General features: G+C 38.3%; 1 protein-coding gene across 3 annotated transcripts in view; it reads left to right on the top strand.

Annotated features, from left to right (window-relative positions):
- Positions 1-13,989, top strand: part of LOC136240011 (uncharacterized) — a 141,671-nt gene that overhangs the window by 53,143 nt on the left and 74,539 nt on the right. For all 3 annotated transcript variants that reach the window (XM_066030822.1, XM_066030814.1, XM_066030813.1), the window contains 4 exons: positions 3,421-3,708; positions 3,764-3,928; positions 8,678-8,962; positions 9,022-9,186. In XM_066030822.1, coding sequence (XP_065886894.1) covers positions 3,421-3,708; positions 3,764-3,928; positions 8,678-8,962; positions 9,022-9,186 — 903 coding nt within the window. The remainder of the gene's footprint in view (positions 1-3,420; positions 3,709-3,763; positions 3,929-8,677; positions 8,963-9,021; positions 9,187-13,989) is intronic.

The following is a 13,989-nucleotide window of genomic DNA, read 5'->3' as shown; positions in this document are numbered from 1 at the left end:
TCCAGGATCTTCAACACCTGGATTAATTTTCTATTTTTTCAGTTTAAAAACATTCCACTCTGGCCTCCAAAAGAGCTTGTGTCACTTAATATGCCTAAACCCTTTAAAGAGAAATATCCCTGCACAAGAATTATTGTGGATGCCACAGAAATCTTTGTTGAACAACCTGCCATCACAGAATTACAACAACTGACATATTCCAAGTATAAAAGCCATAATACTTACAAGGGTTTGATAGGAATATCACCATCTGGAGCAGTGACATTTGTGTCAGATCTTTATCCTGAAAGTATCTCAGACAAGGAACTCACCAGAAAATCTGGTTTGTTGCAACTGTTGGAAAGCAATGATAGTGTTATGGCTGATAGGGGCTTTGATATTGCAGAAGATTTGGCTTTAATAGGGGTCAAATTAAACATTCCTCCCTTTATGAAAGGAAAGGAGCAGCTAAGTAATTCAGAGCTGGTTGAGACTAGGCGAATTGCTTCATTGCGCATTCATGTGGAACGAGCCATGGAACAATTAAAAAATTTTCACATATTTGATAGGGCTCTTCCAGCATCTTTTAGAGACACAGCAAACCAAGTGTTTTTTGTTTGTGCAGTACTCACCAACTTTAATCCACCATTGTGTAAGTAATAAATGTATATATCAAACAAAAATTATACATAATAACATACAATGGTAAGTAGCTATCCACTACAGGTGGTATCTACCATTACACATACATACAGTAGGTCTTCGATTGTCTAAACTCTCAATTATGCATAGTACGATTGACTGTTCTATTAGAGTATTTTGACAACCATTGTATGTTCTATTAAAGTAGAATTCTGTGCGTGAATGAATACAATTCCCCAATCCACTTATTTGTGATCGAATAATGAATGTCCCACTGTGTATACCCAAATAAATCACTCTAACTCTATTGCAGTACATACATACAGGGTGAACATTATATAACATAGTTAGGCTTGTATTTAGGGCATACAATTTCTGGTAGTAAATAATTGTCAAAGAATGACTCAAGTTTTGAAATGCTGTCACATTGCCATGCTGGATCTGGTAGAATTCGCTCTATTGACATTCCTTTGGTGGTATACACACAAAAGTCACACCATTTGTATAGATCTGACCCAACATACAACTGTAGTTGAACTTGATGATAGTAGGCATGGTTTTTCTTTAAGGTAACTGCAGAATTTTTAGCTTCACAATAGAAGTTGATATCTTGGCAAGCTTCTAATGGTGTAACATCCCGCTTGGAGAATGGGCATTTTATTTCTAAAATTCCTTCTGCTTCATTACACAACCTGTCAACCACACGACCATCAGGTGATGCCCCAAGCCAACCATGTCTTGGATGGATAATAAAGCCACATTTTTTAACAGTCACTTGATTTTTGGATGCAATGTACTTTTGTATAGCAATGGACTCATGGTGCTGTCCCCAAACCATTGGTGCAGGTAAGGGATCTAATGGTTTGGGGTAGAGACAATATGTAATCAGTGCAACTGTTTTTTTCTTCTGAATCAGGATTCTTCCACATTTAGAGCCTGTTATCCGCTTGTAGCGTAAGCAGTGCCATTCTGGTTGCAAAGATTGACTCCTTGTTTCCATTTCTACCCTTTATCTTTCATGAGGAGTAACTCTTAGGTTAAGCTTAACAAGAAGGCATTGTAGGGTCATTTCATCACTTTGAACTACAGGCAATTCATTATCTTCAAAAGTAGAACTCTCTTCAATGGATGGTAATAGTGCCCAGTTTGTTTCATGTTCACTTTGAGGTGGTAACGAATATGTGTGGTCATGCTTAATTTTCTTTTCAGGTGGAAGAAGGATGTCTAGGAAAGCGCTTGGTTCACCAAATGACAGCAAACCACATCTAAACTCTTCAAGAGCTTTGCTGTCCATTGTGCGGTACTCTAGTGGTCGAGGATCAAATACACTCCTGGATTTTTTATTACAATTTTCCTTCATCAGCTCGCACTTTCTTAATGAAAGACCTGAAACCGGTATGATATCCAACTTCTTTTCTCGTGGTATACCCCAACACTGAAGCTGGTCTGTACAGGTTAAGAAACCAGGGATCTTACCAAACCTGCTAAACTCTTCTAGAGCATAACACAGAGCACCAATATGTTTACAGCTAGCATGTGGTCCTTTACCAGCAGGACATCCACACTCAGCACCTACTATAGCAAGTATATCAGGATCTAAGTACATCTTGTCCTTTTTCATCTCTGGCATGCACTTGGTATGTAAGTTCAAAAAACCGTTAGCCTGAGATATCATGATATCTTGGATGTGCCCACACCTAAACAGACTCATAGCAGAATTATTCAATGCTTTCACATCATTGGCTGGTTCACCATCTGCAAGAGTTCTCTCCACAAAATAACTGATCATTTGTGCATTGGTGAACACAAAAACATCTTCTGGCTGTCTTCCTGAATAAATATCTTTAAGCCTCTTCCAGCTATCTTCTGGAATCAGTGATGAAAAACTAACAGTAGCACCTTGACAACTTTCAGGGTTCACAACATCCTTATCCCACCCATTTCTGATGTAAGCTGTTACCCTATGATTTGTGACACAATGTGTTAGCTATATACCAAGTAGTTTTCATCTAACCTAGCAACAAGATCAGGTTTTTTTCCCTTAAGAGAGGCTTGCCGGCATTGTAACCAGCGCTTGAGTTGTGGAATGGTTAAAGTAGATGGGTCTCTTCCACACAAACTAGCACCATGCAGGCACATCTTTTTCATTGACCCACGGTAACAAGTTGTTTGATGGTAATTCTTCAGTGTCACTTGTCATCCAATAACACTGCTATTTCTAAACAACTTATGACCAGCTAGTACACAAACCTTAAAACTAAATTCCTGTATTGTTACGCAATATGTTCAGTGAATGCAAACAAGCTAAACCACAGCGTGAGCCGCTGGTTGGTTAAGCTAAGCATGAGCCACTACTTGCCAAATTAGTCAGCTGGTGTTCTAATTACAACCTTGTTCAAAACTGCTGTCCAGTACAAGCAAAACACTACTAACTACACAAAAACACTGTCAACTACACCTTGACAACAAAACACTAATTACACGATGCCCTCTGTGCCGTATTTTCTAATTACACGTTTTTAATAAATGAATATGTGCCATTCATACTAGTCATGTAACTGATTTATGAATAGGTTGTGAACAGCTTTCCTAATAGGCTTTATGGGTGTTTTAATGATCTACTTGGTTGGATGTAAGTAAGTTATATTATGTTATGAACATAATCAGCTAGTTGGATGCTGTGTTGTAAACACAACCAAGTGTAAGGCTCACTTTATAATCAGATTTTATACTCACATTCATTGTATAGGAACTGTTACATGATCTGCTGCTACAATTAATGTGTTCGTTGTATTACAGTAACTATTGCTCCAGAAATTTTATCAGACATTGTTGATTCAACTGATGAGGGAAGAGATTTAGCAACTTTCACATGCCAAGCTACTGGTGAACCAATTCCAACCATCAGTTGGTACATTAATGGTGTTATGGTAAATGTGTCAGATACAAGCAAATACATGATAATGTCAACATCAATAAACACAACTACTACTGAGAACTCACTAACAGTGTACAATGTAACATCATCTGATGAGGGAACTTACACTTGCAATGCTACAAACACGTTAGGTAGTGACTCCAGTCATGGTAAGGATGAACTTTCTATTTGAAGTGTTATGTGTACATTATTCATCAAATTCAGGTTGTTTGACTGGTATGGATTATCAGACATGTGGTTATCAAGTAACTTGTTATGACCTCGGCAATATGGAAAATTGTAGCAATGTAACTTGTGGGAGTGGATGTTTCTGTAGTAATGGAAAAGTACTAGAGGATGGAGTATGTGTGCATCCTAACATGTGTCCAAGTAAGGAAATCTTCCCTGGTATAATTTATATAGACACAAGTAATGTCACAATAATATGTGACTGGGCCAGCGAAAACAGGACATGTGGGCACACAAAATTGACTACTTTTTCAAACTTTCGCCACTCATAACTTGTATTCCGTTAAGCTGTGGCCATACAATTTTCAGACGTACTTGTACATATAGTTGGCTTTATAACCAGGGGCGTAGCTAGCTTTCTGGATTGCCAGGTCAAAAGTTCCGGCTGTCCCCATGCAAACTGTTTAGCAAGAAATGCGAGCCTACGTATCTCTATGGACTCTTTATTACACATTTGCTTTCAGAAACCTATTTAAAAGTGCATAATTACCTAGCTAGCTTCTATACACTGTTGTTTGTGCAGCTTATTAGACTAAGATACTACTGCATGAATAATGTAGAAGCTAGCTAAAAATAAACAATGGTGGACTAACTTAGTCTCCAGCCCCAATATCGAACTTCTTTTTTACTCTTCTGTCTAACCATAGATTATTAATCCCACTCACGTCTGACACAGGTAGCGATTTATAGGCATGAACAAAAGCTTCAATGAGGGAAAGCTTCAATGAACAATTCGGATCCTTTTTAGTCCTGCTTCCAGTAAAACGGGTACTAAAACCAACTGCGGATTGGCCTTTTTCTGTCTTTCATCATCTATACTATCAGATGTCTAAGAAAACAATTACTTCATATCCAGTACTGTTGTCCACTGAGCAGTTTCACCAAATTGCAGCACATGTTTGACTCTCGACCCATGCTCAAATCTTAAATGTTATCACATGATGCCAGGCACTACATAGAAGTGTACTCCCAGGTAAAAAACTTGCAAGAATCTTGCTAATCTTGCATCAAATTCTTGCACAAATCTTGCACGTATCTTGCCAATTCGTGCTGCACATTTCTTGCAAGATCCTTGGCCAATCTTGCAAGAATACATGTGACCTTGCAAAATCTTGCACGGGCTTGTTGAATCTTGCAAGTTTTTTTACCTGGGATAAATTGACGGAGGAATCTTGTCAAACTCAAGTATACACGATACTTATTATAGCAATTGTTGGCAAGCAGTGTTGGGACAGTTACTTTTTAAATGTGACTCGTTACATATTACATCAAGACACACGGTAGTGTGTCGTGCGGCCAAGAAAGCCGGCGACCACACCGTGAGTATATTTACAGGAAGAAAGAAATCAGCTTTTTCACACATGCATAGCTCCATGGCCTCTTCTCCAAAGCACACTATTTTTGCATTATAGCTGTCCCCCAGGTAGGGTACGTCACACAGCAAATTAGATTAAATTCGCAACAGCCATTTGCGAGATATGGGCATCCAAAATTTCGTTTTAATTTCTTCGTTTTTTTCTTCTTATGCCGTACGGGGGGCTACGGGGGCTTCGAATTTCTTTTCGCACACTTTGCAAAAATTGCTATAAAATGCAAACGTGTAACTCGATTGCCTCGATCTTTGGAGGACTAACTCATCCAGTTATTGATTCCCCTATTCACGATAAACACGATGGTGAACACTGCAGCTCTGTACGTCAATCCATTCTTTAATTAAAACTGTTTTTTAGTTAGCGCCTGAAATTTATTTTCTCTATACTTGCTGTATAAATCAATTTTTGTGTTGTTGCTACTTTGTAGGGCTGAACTCCGAAAGCTATTGGCATATAAGACTGAACCTTTGCCAGAGGGTACACTTGGCTATATAGATTGTAAATATGTGATAAACAGAAATTTGAAAAATGTGCCATTGTGTTGGGTTTTAGCAGATTCGGTCACATATAATACAAAAAGCTTCAGTACACATATCATTGTTATAACAACAAAGAAAAAGTTATATTATACTCACCCGATTCATCATAAAATCTTCTGTTGTGTTTTTCAACAAAATAATAGTCCATGGCATATTCCTTGTCGCAATTCTTATATACTTGTACATGTACATGCATCGATCAAATCAGCTACTAGATTTACATCACTGGATTATAATCATTGTTCCTAACTTCATCTTTTTTTCGTGGCATGTCATATAAGCGTGAAATTGTTTTTAAAGCCTTTCTGCCAGCAACAGATTCTACTACAGAATACAATCTAAATGTGTAAGTTTGAGGCCTTGGAAATCCAAACCTACACACTTTGAAAGTCAGTTCTCAAGCAAAGAGGTAAGGTTTGTAAAAGATTGACGTTTTGATAAAATACCAGAGGGACGTTTTAGCTTCCACTCATGTGTAATATGAATTCAGTTGTAAAGGTTATAATGGTTGGTGTTCCATAAGAACAAAAACATTATACAGATGTATCTGGTTTTACAAACCAACCTTTAAATCCCATACATTGTAACAGACTTCATCGAAAGCTTATTATGGAGTTTAACAAGTTAATGTTGCAGTTGGGCATGCATGAGTGTATTATGATAGTGGCTAACCTGAAGATACACTATGACTAGAGGGAAGATTGGGCAGGCGCATACATGAGAAGGGTTGGCAATAATTGGAGAATAGCATTGCGCATGCGTTACAATAAAATTTAACAACTTAAATTGCTCTCACAATCAATCTGAGATGGTCTAACTTTTCCAGGGGAGCATAACCTGACCCCCTGGAATGACATGTTATCAGTGCTTATAATTGTTATCTACTATATACTCTGGTCAAGGTGTGAGCAACATGCACAGGAGAACTCATGGTCGCCTCATTTCATCATTACAGTTGCTATTTTAGCTGTACTTTTTCACATTTTATTCTATTTATTAGAACTTAAGTTGAATTGTAAGGTCACAACCGTGTAAATTGAGTACATAGAACTAGACCCATATCCCTAGCAGATCCACTCCAGAGCAGTTCCACATGGTTCAGTTTGATACGGCACACATTTACACTAACCTGGAAATCACTTGTTTTTCTACCACCTGGTTGATTATCAGTACTCTGTTGTTCTGAGTACTCTTCTCCTCCCACAAGCTAATGATTGTGGGGATGGTTTAGTATCTGTACAGGGTCTCGGCTGCCTTTTGGGATAACTCTCCAACTCTATTCGAGGCCAATGCGAAAAATGGGCTTTAATTTGAGACAACAAATACTTGGGTATAAGGAAGAATTTGGTGTCGGGATTTGTTTTCACACCACCACATTCTTCGTATTCAAGCATGACAAAATGGGTACAACTTACACCTACGTGATATGCCGCAGCCATCCTAGGTGAGACCCCATACTTCACATTTCCTCTATCAGGAATGGAGGTGCTGCGTAACAGCCAGAGCTATTGTTGCTCTGTTTGTGAATGGCACGGAAAGAGGCATAAATCTGCAATGACAACAGTGTACCAGCGTACAGGTGCACCTCCTTTGGCCTTGTAGCAAACATGTGCCAATAAAGTGGACGGCATGTTGGTATTCCAAACATATGCCAGGCGGCATGTTGGTACTCCAAATATGTGCCCATCAAGCAGACAATACTCCCATTGTGAGAGGAATAGCACTTGCCTTCTGGTAGCATTCATGTCCCTTTAGGGTTTAGGGGGGATTGGCATTAGCTGCATGTTATGGCCAGTGGCTGTGCTAGTCTGATCATTGTGGTGGACCAGAAATTTCAAAGATGTGGTCTGTGGACTGGATGTCTGACAGCACCATCTGCATTGGTAGAGAATAAGACACAGCAAGGAACACACATGCAGCATAACAGTTACTATAGAGTAGTGAGCTGTGCTATGTGACCTGCCATTATGTATATGTACTGTACAGTAGCTATGCACCATACAGGCTGCTCTCCAGCAGTAGTGGTCTGGACACTAATACATATTGACCAGAGGTTGTCTGGTTGTCAAACGTTCCCTGCATAGTGTTTACACATTCAGTATATTCATACACACATACAAGGGGTATGTGATTCAATGCATGTTTTGTATTCGATTGAATGTCTGCCTTGTGAGGTAATCTGTCAGGTGAAATTATACAAGTATGGGAACAAATCTGTCTACATGCTTAAGGTAACCCATAGGCCACTGAAACAAATTGTGTGTTTGCAGCTATGTGTTTATATCTCTGCAGCCATATTACCTAGCTAGTGAAGTGGTGGGAGGGATACGGGTAACATAACCCCTCATATTTTAAACCTATCACTTTCGTATTACACAAAGCCATGGTGGGGACTAAAGTTCAGGATGATACCACATTCACAAGTCAAGTTACAAGTTGCCCAGTACATGCAACTGAAAAGGCTATAAGACTCCATTTCGCAGACTGGGTCACATATATTCCTTATCTGTATGTAAGTTTACTACAAGGTTTATAGAACACTCACACTGGCTGCCTTTGTCATTAAGGTTTTTTCTCACATGGACAGAAGTGTGCACACACAATTTTCCCACAAAAACCACTACATAACCAATACGGTACTGCCCAAATGTAATGTTGCACTTGCTTGCATGTGCAATTTTGCTCGAGATTTTTAAAATTGCTATTTAAGGGACGTAGCAATTGTTTCGCTTGTGGGACAATGTGGCAGCTGTTTTGCTCACAAGAATCGCATGTGAAACAGTTGTCATGCCTCTTAAATAGCGATTTCTAAAATCTCGAGCAAAATTGCACATGCAAGCAAGTGCGACATTGTGCTTTGGCAGTACCATATATATGAATCATACTGTCACTTTATAATCAGATTTTATACTCACAGTCATTGCTTAGGAACTGTTACATGATCTGCTGCTGCAATTAATGCGTTTGTTGTATTACAGTAACTATTGCTCCAGAAATTTTATCAGACATTGTTGATTCAACTGACGAGGGAAGAGATTTAGCAACTTTCACATGTCAAGCTAATGGTGAACCAATTCCAACCATCAGTTGGTACTTTAATAGTGTTATGATAAATGTGTCAGATACAAGCAAGTACATGATAATGTCAACATCAATAAACACAACTATTGAGAACTCACTAACGGTGTACAATGTAACATTATCTGACGAGGGAACTTACACATGTAATGCTACAAACATGTTAGGTAGTGACTCCAGTCATGGTAAGGACAAACCTTATTTCCATTTGAAGTGTTATGTGTACATTATTCATTAAATTCAGGTTGTTTGACTGGTATGGATTATCAGACATGTGGTTATCAAGTAACTTGTTATGACCTCGGCAATATGGAAAATTGTAGCAATGTAACTTGTGGGAGTGGATGTTTCTGTAGTAATGGAAAAGTACTAGAAGACGGAGTCTGTATAGATCCAAGCATATGTCCAAGTAAGGAAGAACTCAATAAACTTCAAATTCCGTGGTGTATTCTGCAATAATGTTTCTGACTTCCTGTATTCACAGGCTTTAGTCTCCTCACAGGTCCCTAGTGGGATAGCGTTTAATAGAATCCCCTTTCTGGCGAGAAGTCAATGATTAAGTACAGGTTGAATGCAGAGAAGAACTCAGATCCCAGCTGTTGTGGCTCCTTTAGAGCTTGCCTAGACTGTATGTTGAGGGGATCAAGTCACCACTGGGTCTGAGATTTTTTTTGCATTCTTCAACATTTTAGTTTCTTGTTTGTGACTCCCTGAATTCACAGGCTTTGGTCTCTTCACAGGTCCCTAGTGAGATAGCATTTAATTAATTAATAATAAAATAATTTGTAACTACTGTCCTACCTAGATAACAGATGTTAACCAGTTGAAGACATAAAAGTTTATAGTTTAAAATTAAAATAAGGACTCAAGCAATAAAAAACAGTGAAAAAAAGAGATAAAACTAAATTTTAAATTGTGACCGGGCCTGCGAAAACAGGGCATGTGGGCACAAACTACACTCCATCACTATACAGGTCATATCTCAGTGCTGGAAAAGTATATTTCCATTCTGTAACTTGCATCATGATGCCAATTAAATGCTTACTAAGAGCTGAAAATTGCAATGCCATAGCATAATGGTACAAAACGTTATGAGTGATGAAACTGTGAAAAAGTAGGCAAAAATCATGTGCCCACATGCCCTATTATCGCAGGCCCGGTCACAATTAATGATGATGCTCTGTGAGAAAATCTCTACATTGGAATGTGATAACAATTATTTTGTTCAATGCCAAGTTACGTAGAGATTTTCACACTGAACTATGCTGTAATACCATCATTCATTTTCATTACTTGATTCCCTACTTCATTTTAAATCACTAATTTAGTTTGTTTAGTTGTTATAACATATCACTAAATACTTGCACACTTGTGACTGTTCTATTAGGGTGACTGTTGTATTAGAGTGTTCTTGATTCAGCCTCATTCTAAAATTTCTAATATACAATAGCTCTTTTAGTAGCATACACTTATATACATGCATGTGTAACCGTTCTATTAATGTGGCTTTTGTATTTAAGTTATATAGTATCTCAAGTCAGCTTCCCTCCTACAAGGGGCATGGTCACTATTCCTTAGTTTCACGTCTTGGCTACAGCTAGATCAATGAGGGTGTTCAGTGATTGTGTTTGAGTAAGTGTGGTCTCCATGCTTGATTGTTATTAATCAACCTAAGTTGGACCTACTGTCAGTTACAGGTATCCACTGGGTGTCCAGTGCCTCTTACTCTACTGTAAGTGCTTCAAAATTAATTTTGTGGCATCCAAATATGTTGCTCAAGGAAAGTGTTGTTATGGAAAATTAACACCTTGATATAGTTTCATTGCATGAAGAAGATAATGACCAGAGAAGATAAAAGAAAAGACAGAGCACAGAGTGCTACTATCTCTGCTGCTGCTTCTCATCCAGGAGTGGCTGCTTGAGCACTCAGTATTTTGACTTTATTGATGGTAATGTTGAAGATTTATTCCTCTAATTTGCAAGCCTTTGGGGTAACACTTTTTGCATTATCAAACCGTTTTTCAGTAGCTCATTGTATTACCATCAAGATAGATTATCATCTAGATTGGTTAGGCAGCAATTGTCAGCTATGTATATACCTTATGGAAATACTATTCCAAAATGATCCTACGCTACTGTATCCTAACCAGCATTGATGATGATGTTTTGGAATGAATACAGCTCATTTTGCTGTGTTGGTAATATAAGTAAATTGGTGTTTTGGTGACTTTAAATAAATTTTAGTATTTTCTTATTTTTAATGATACAATGCTTCATATGATTTTCCTTTGGGGTACTGTCAACAAGGTGTAAAATTCTTACTTCATGTTTATGCATTGTTTTGTATAAGCAAGGACAAAAGGAAACTGACCACACAAAAGGGATCTCCAGTTTGGCTTTACAATTTTGAAAAGATAAGTAACTAAAACAGAAGCTTCTAAAAAGTTTTATTTAGTGGAATTTTCTTCTGACTGACTGACTCTGCCTGACTGACTGACTGACTGACTGACTGACTGACTGACTGACTGACTGACTGACTGACTGACTGACTGACTGACTGACTGACTGACTGACTGACTGACTGACTGACTGACTGACTGACTGACTGACTGACTGACTGACTGACTGACTGACTGACTGACTGACTGACTGACTGACTGACTGACTGACTGACTGACTGACTGACTGACTGACTGACTGACTGACTGACTGACTGACTGACTGACTGACTGACTGACTGACTGACTGACTGACTGACTGACTGACTGACTGACCAATCGACAGACTGACCAACTGACCGATTGACTGACCGACTTACCAACCGATCAACTGACTGACTGACTGATGCCTTCTAACAAGAGTAACTTGAAAATGGCTAAGGCTACTGGCTTGGTTTTTTCACTGTTCAACATTGCTGCAGACCTGCTGGTGCCTTTATGCAAACTTACATGGACTTAGACTTACTCCTTTGTGTCCCATTTATCTTTGCTAACAGCGCAAGGTGTCAATTCACAGTAGCACAGTATGATGGCTTCCTTACTGGAGTATCATCTGCATTTTCCGTTGTAACTGGATTGATTGCAAAGGTTATTTTCATAGTCTTCTTCATTTGTAATGCTGTGTAATGGGATGAACATAGCTGAAAACAAAACGTAATAGCTACTTCGCTATTTCAGTAATGGATTGTTGGGGCATGTAGTCACATGAAAACAATAAGCGTGGAACCATTTTTTCATATAATGCATGGACTCACCAGTAATAACACTGTTACAAAAAAGTAAACAAACAAGTATAAGAAAAACATTAGGATCATAGAAACAAAATGTAGTGACACAATAGAGGTTGAAGATAATATACTAGACTAAGTGGACATATTAATCCCTATTATCAGTCATGGGTATAGACTGAAGTAGAGGGTAGGCAACCTCCCTTGTTTCCCTATTTTTAATTGTATGATCAGGTGTGTTGCAGTAGTCTGTAGGTACATGTTCACTGCTGTGTGTACACTTACGTATATGGAGCCACACCCCCTATACTAATCACTATTCATGCATCATAGTCTAGCCTTGCACATGCATAAGTTATTATATAACTTTATGCCTTGCAGCAGCCCAGCTTCTATCTATCATGATCCACACCCACTTATCAAAAACATGCGTAAATGGCTAAACACTTTCAGCAGGTGCCTACTCTGAAAGGTTAACTGCAAATTAGTTTGTTTTCACTCTGCTACGAAAGTATTGCCCATCAAAACTCCCCCTATACGAAATATATGAAGCAGCTGAACCCTAGGATTATCAATTCATGATGGCATATATGTATTGTTCAGTTACATTTCTTATTTGAAACACCATTTGCAGTAAATTAAAGTTAATTTATCACAAAATGAGCACGTAATCATCTGGTTAGATGAATTGGGGTGCATCAGATTTACAGTACGTTTTGGAATAACAGGCTAGCAACAGCATTGAGCACAATGGCGGTTTTTGTTTTTGCAAAGTGGACGATGAGGAACAAAAGAATGTTTGCACATCTTGTGTGGAAAATACTGAGACACTCCAGCAGAACAGTCATACAAAGTATAGTTTCTTGATATGGGAAGAGCATTATGTGACCGAATCTGACAAAACAAGATTTCCACACACATCCACTTTATGATTTTGAATCACCATAACTCATTGCAGGAGCACAACATTAGTTTCAATTTTAACCTGGTATATTGAAGAATTGTGTAAAAATTGTAGGTCAATAGCTTACTGAGTAGTCAAGTTACAGTTAATTACAGTCAGAAAATTGGATGTGTGGAAGCCTTGTTTTGTCAAATTTGGTCACATATGAAGAACAAGATACTGTAATAGACGAGTCAGTGCATTATACATAGCTTTGTAGTAAAAATTAGCCATATTGACCTAGAGCTAGATAAAGTTAATTAGCTGAGAGAAAAATATTAATCATAAGAGGTGACAAATAACAAATTTGTTACTATCTACTTTACCAGTTAGGCACTGGAGGGTGTACACAGAAGGTAGAGGTGTTTACCCATAGACTACCTAGACAATCATTAGGTGTAGAATTGTGGAAAACATTAAGCAGTTAAGGATTTCGATGTTCATCTACATATCAAACAGTTTGATGGTGGTGCTTAAGTAGGGATTGTCCCTAGAGTGATGGGAAAACCCCTAAATGCCGCTTTAATAATCATACTACAGACATCTTACATGATGAAAATCACCTTTACAGAATAATATCTAGCATCTAAATTTAAGAGGAATATGATTGTATGTAATCATTCTCATTTGTCAGCAAGTCACATTGTAAAGCTTTCATTTTATTTCTACATTAATTTACTTCACTCAGCTCAACACAGACCAACCATCCACCCTTCTTTTTTCAGCACTAAGTAGTACCTGATTACCCACCACCATCGACTGATTGTGGTTGGGGTTGGTAGGTGTACAAGGGCTCTGTCTGCCTGGGGGTAACCTAATAGGCATTTAGTTGAGCATTCAACCATACAAACATCAAGCTTGATAGTGAACCTGTTTATGAAGGATAGCTCAAATTATACAAGAGTGACTGCAAAAATATGCGTGGGTGTTAGACTGCCACAGAAAGACATGTTTAACTACAGATGGCTTTCCACCCAAGCAGGAATGTAGTAAAGTATGTGTTATCAATATGTAAGACCAAAACAAGCCAAAATCAACTTTTT

Source organism: Dysidea avara, chromosome 1, assembly GCF_963678975.1.
Source record: "Dysidea avara chromosome 1, odDysAvar1.4, whole genome shotgun sequence".
Taxonomy (NCBI): Eukaryota; Metazoa; Porifera; class Demospongiae; order Dictyoceratida; family Dysideidae; genus Dysidea; species Dysidea avara.
Note: the sequence above shows the minus strand (reverse complement) of the source record. Positions and strands in the feature narration are given on the sequence as shown.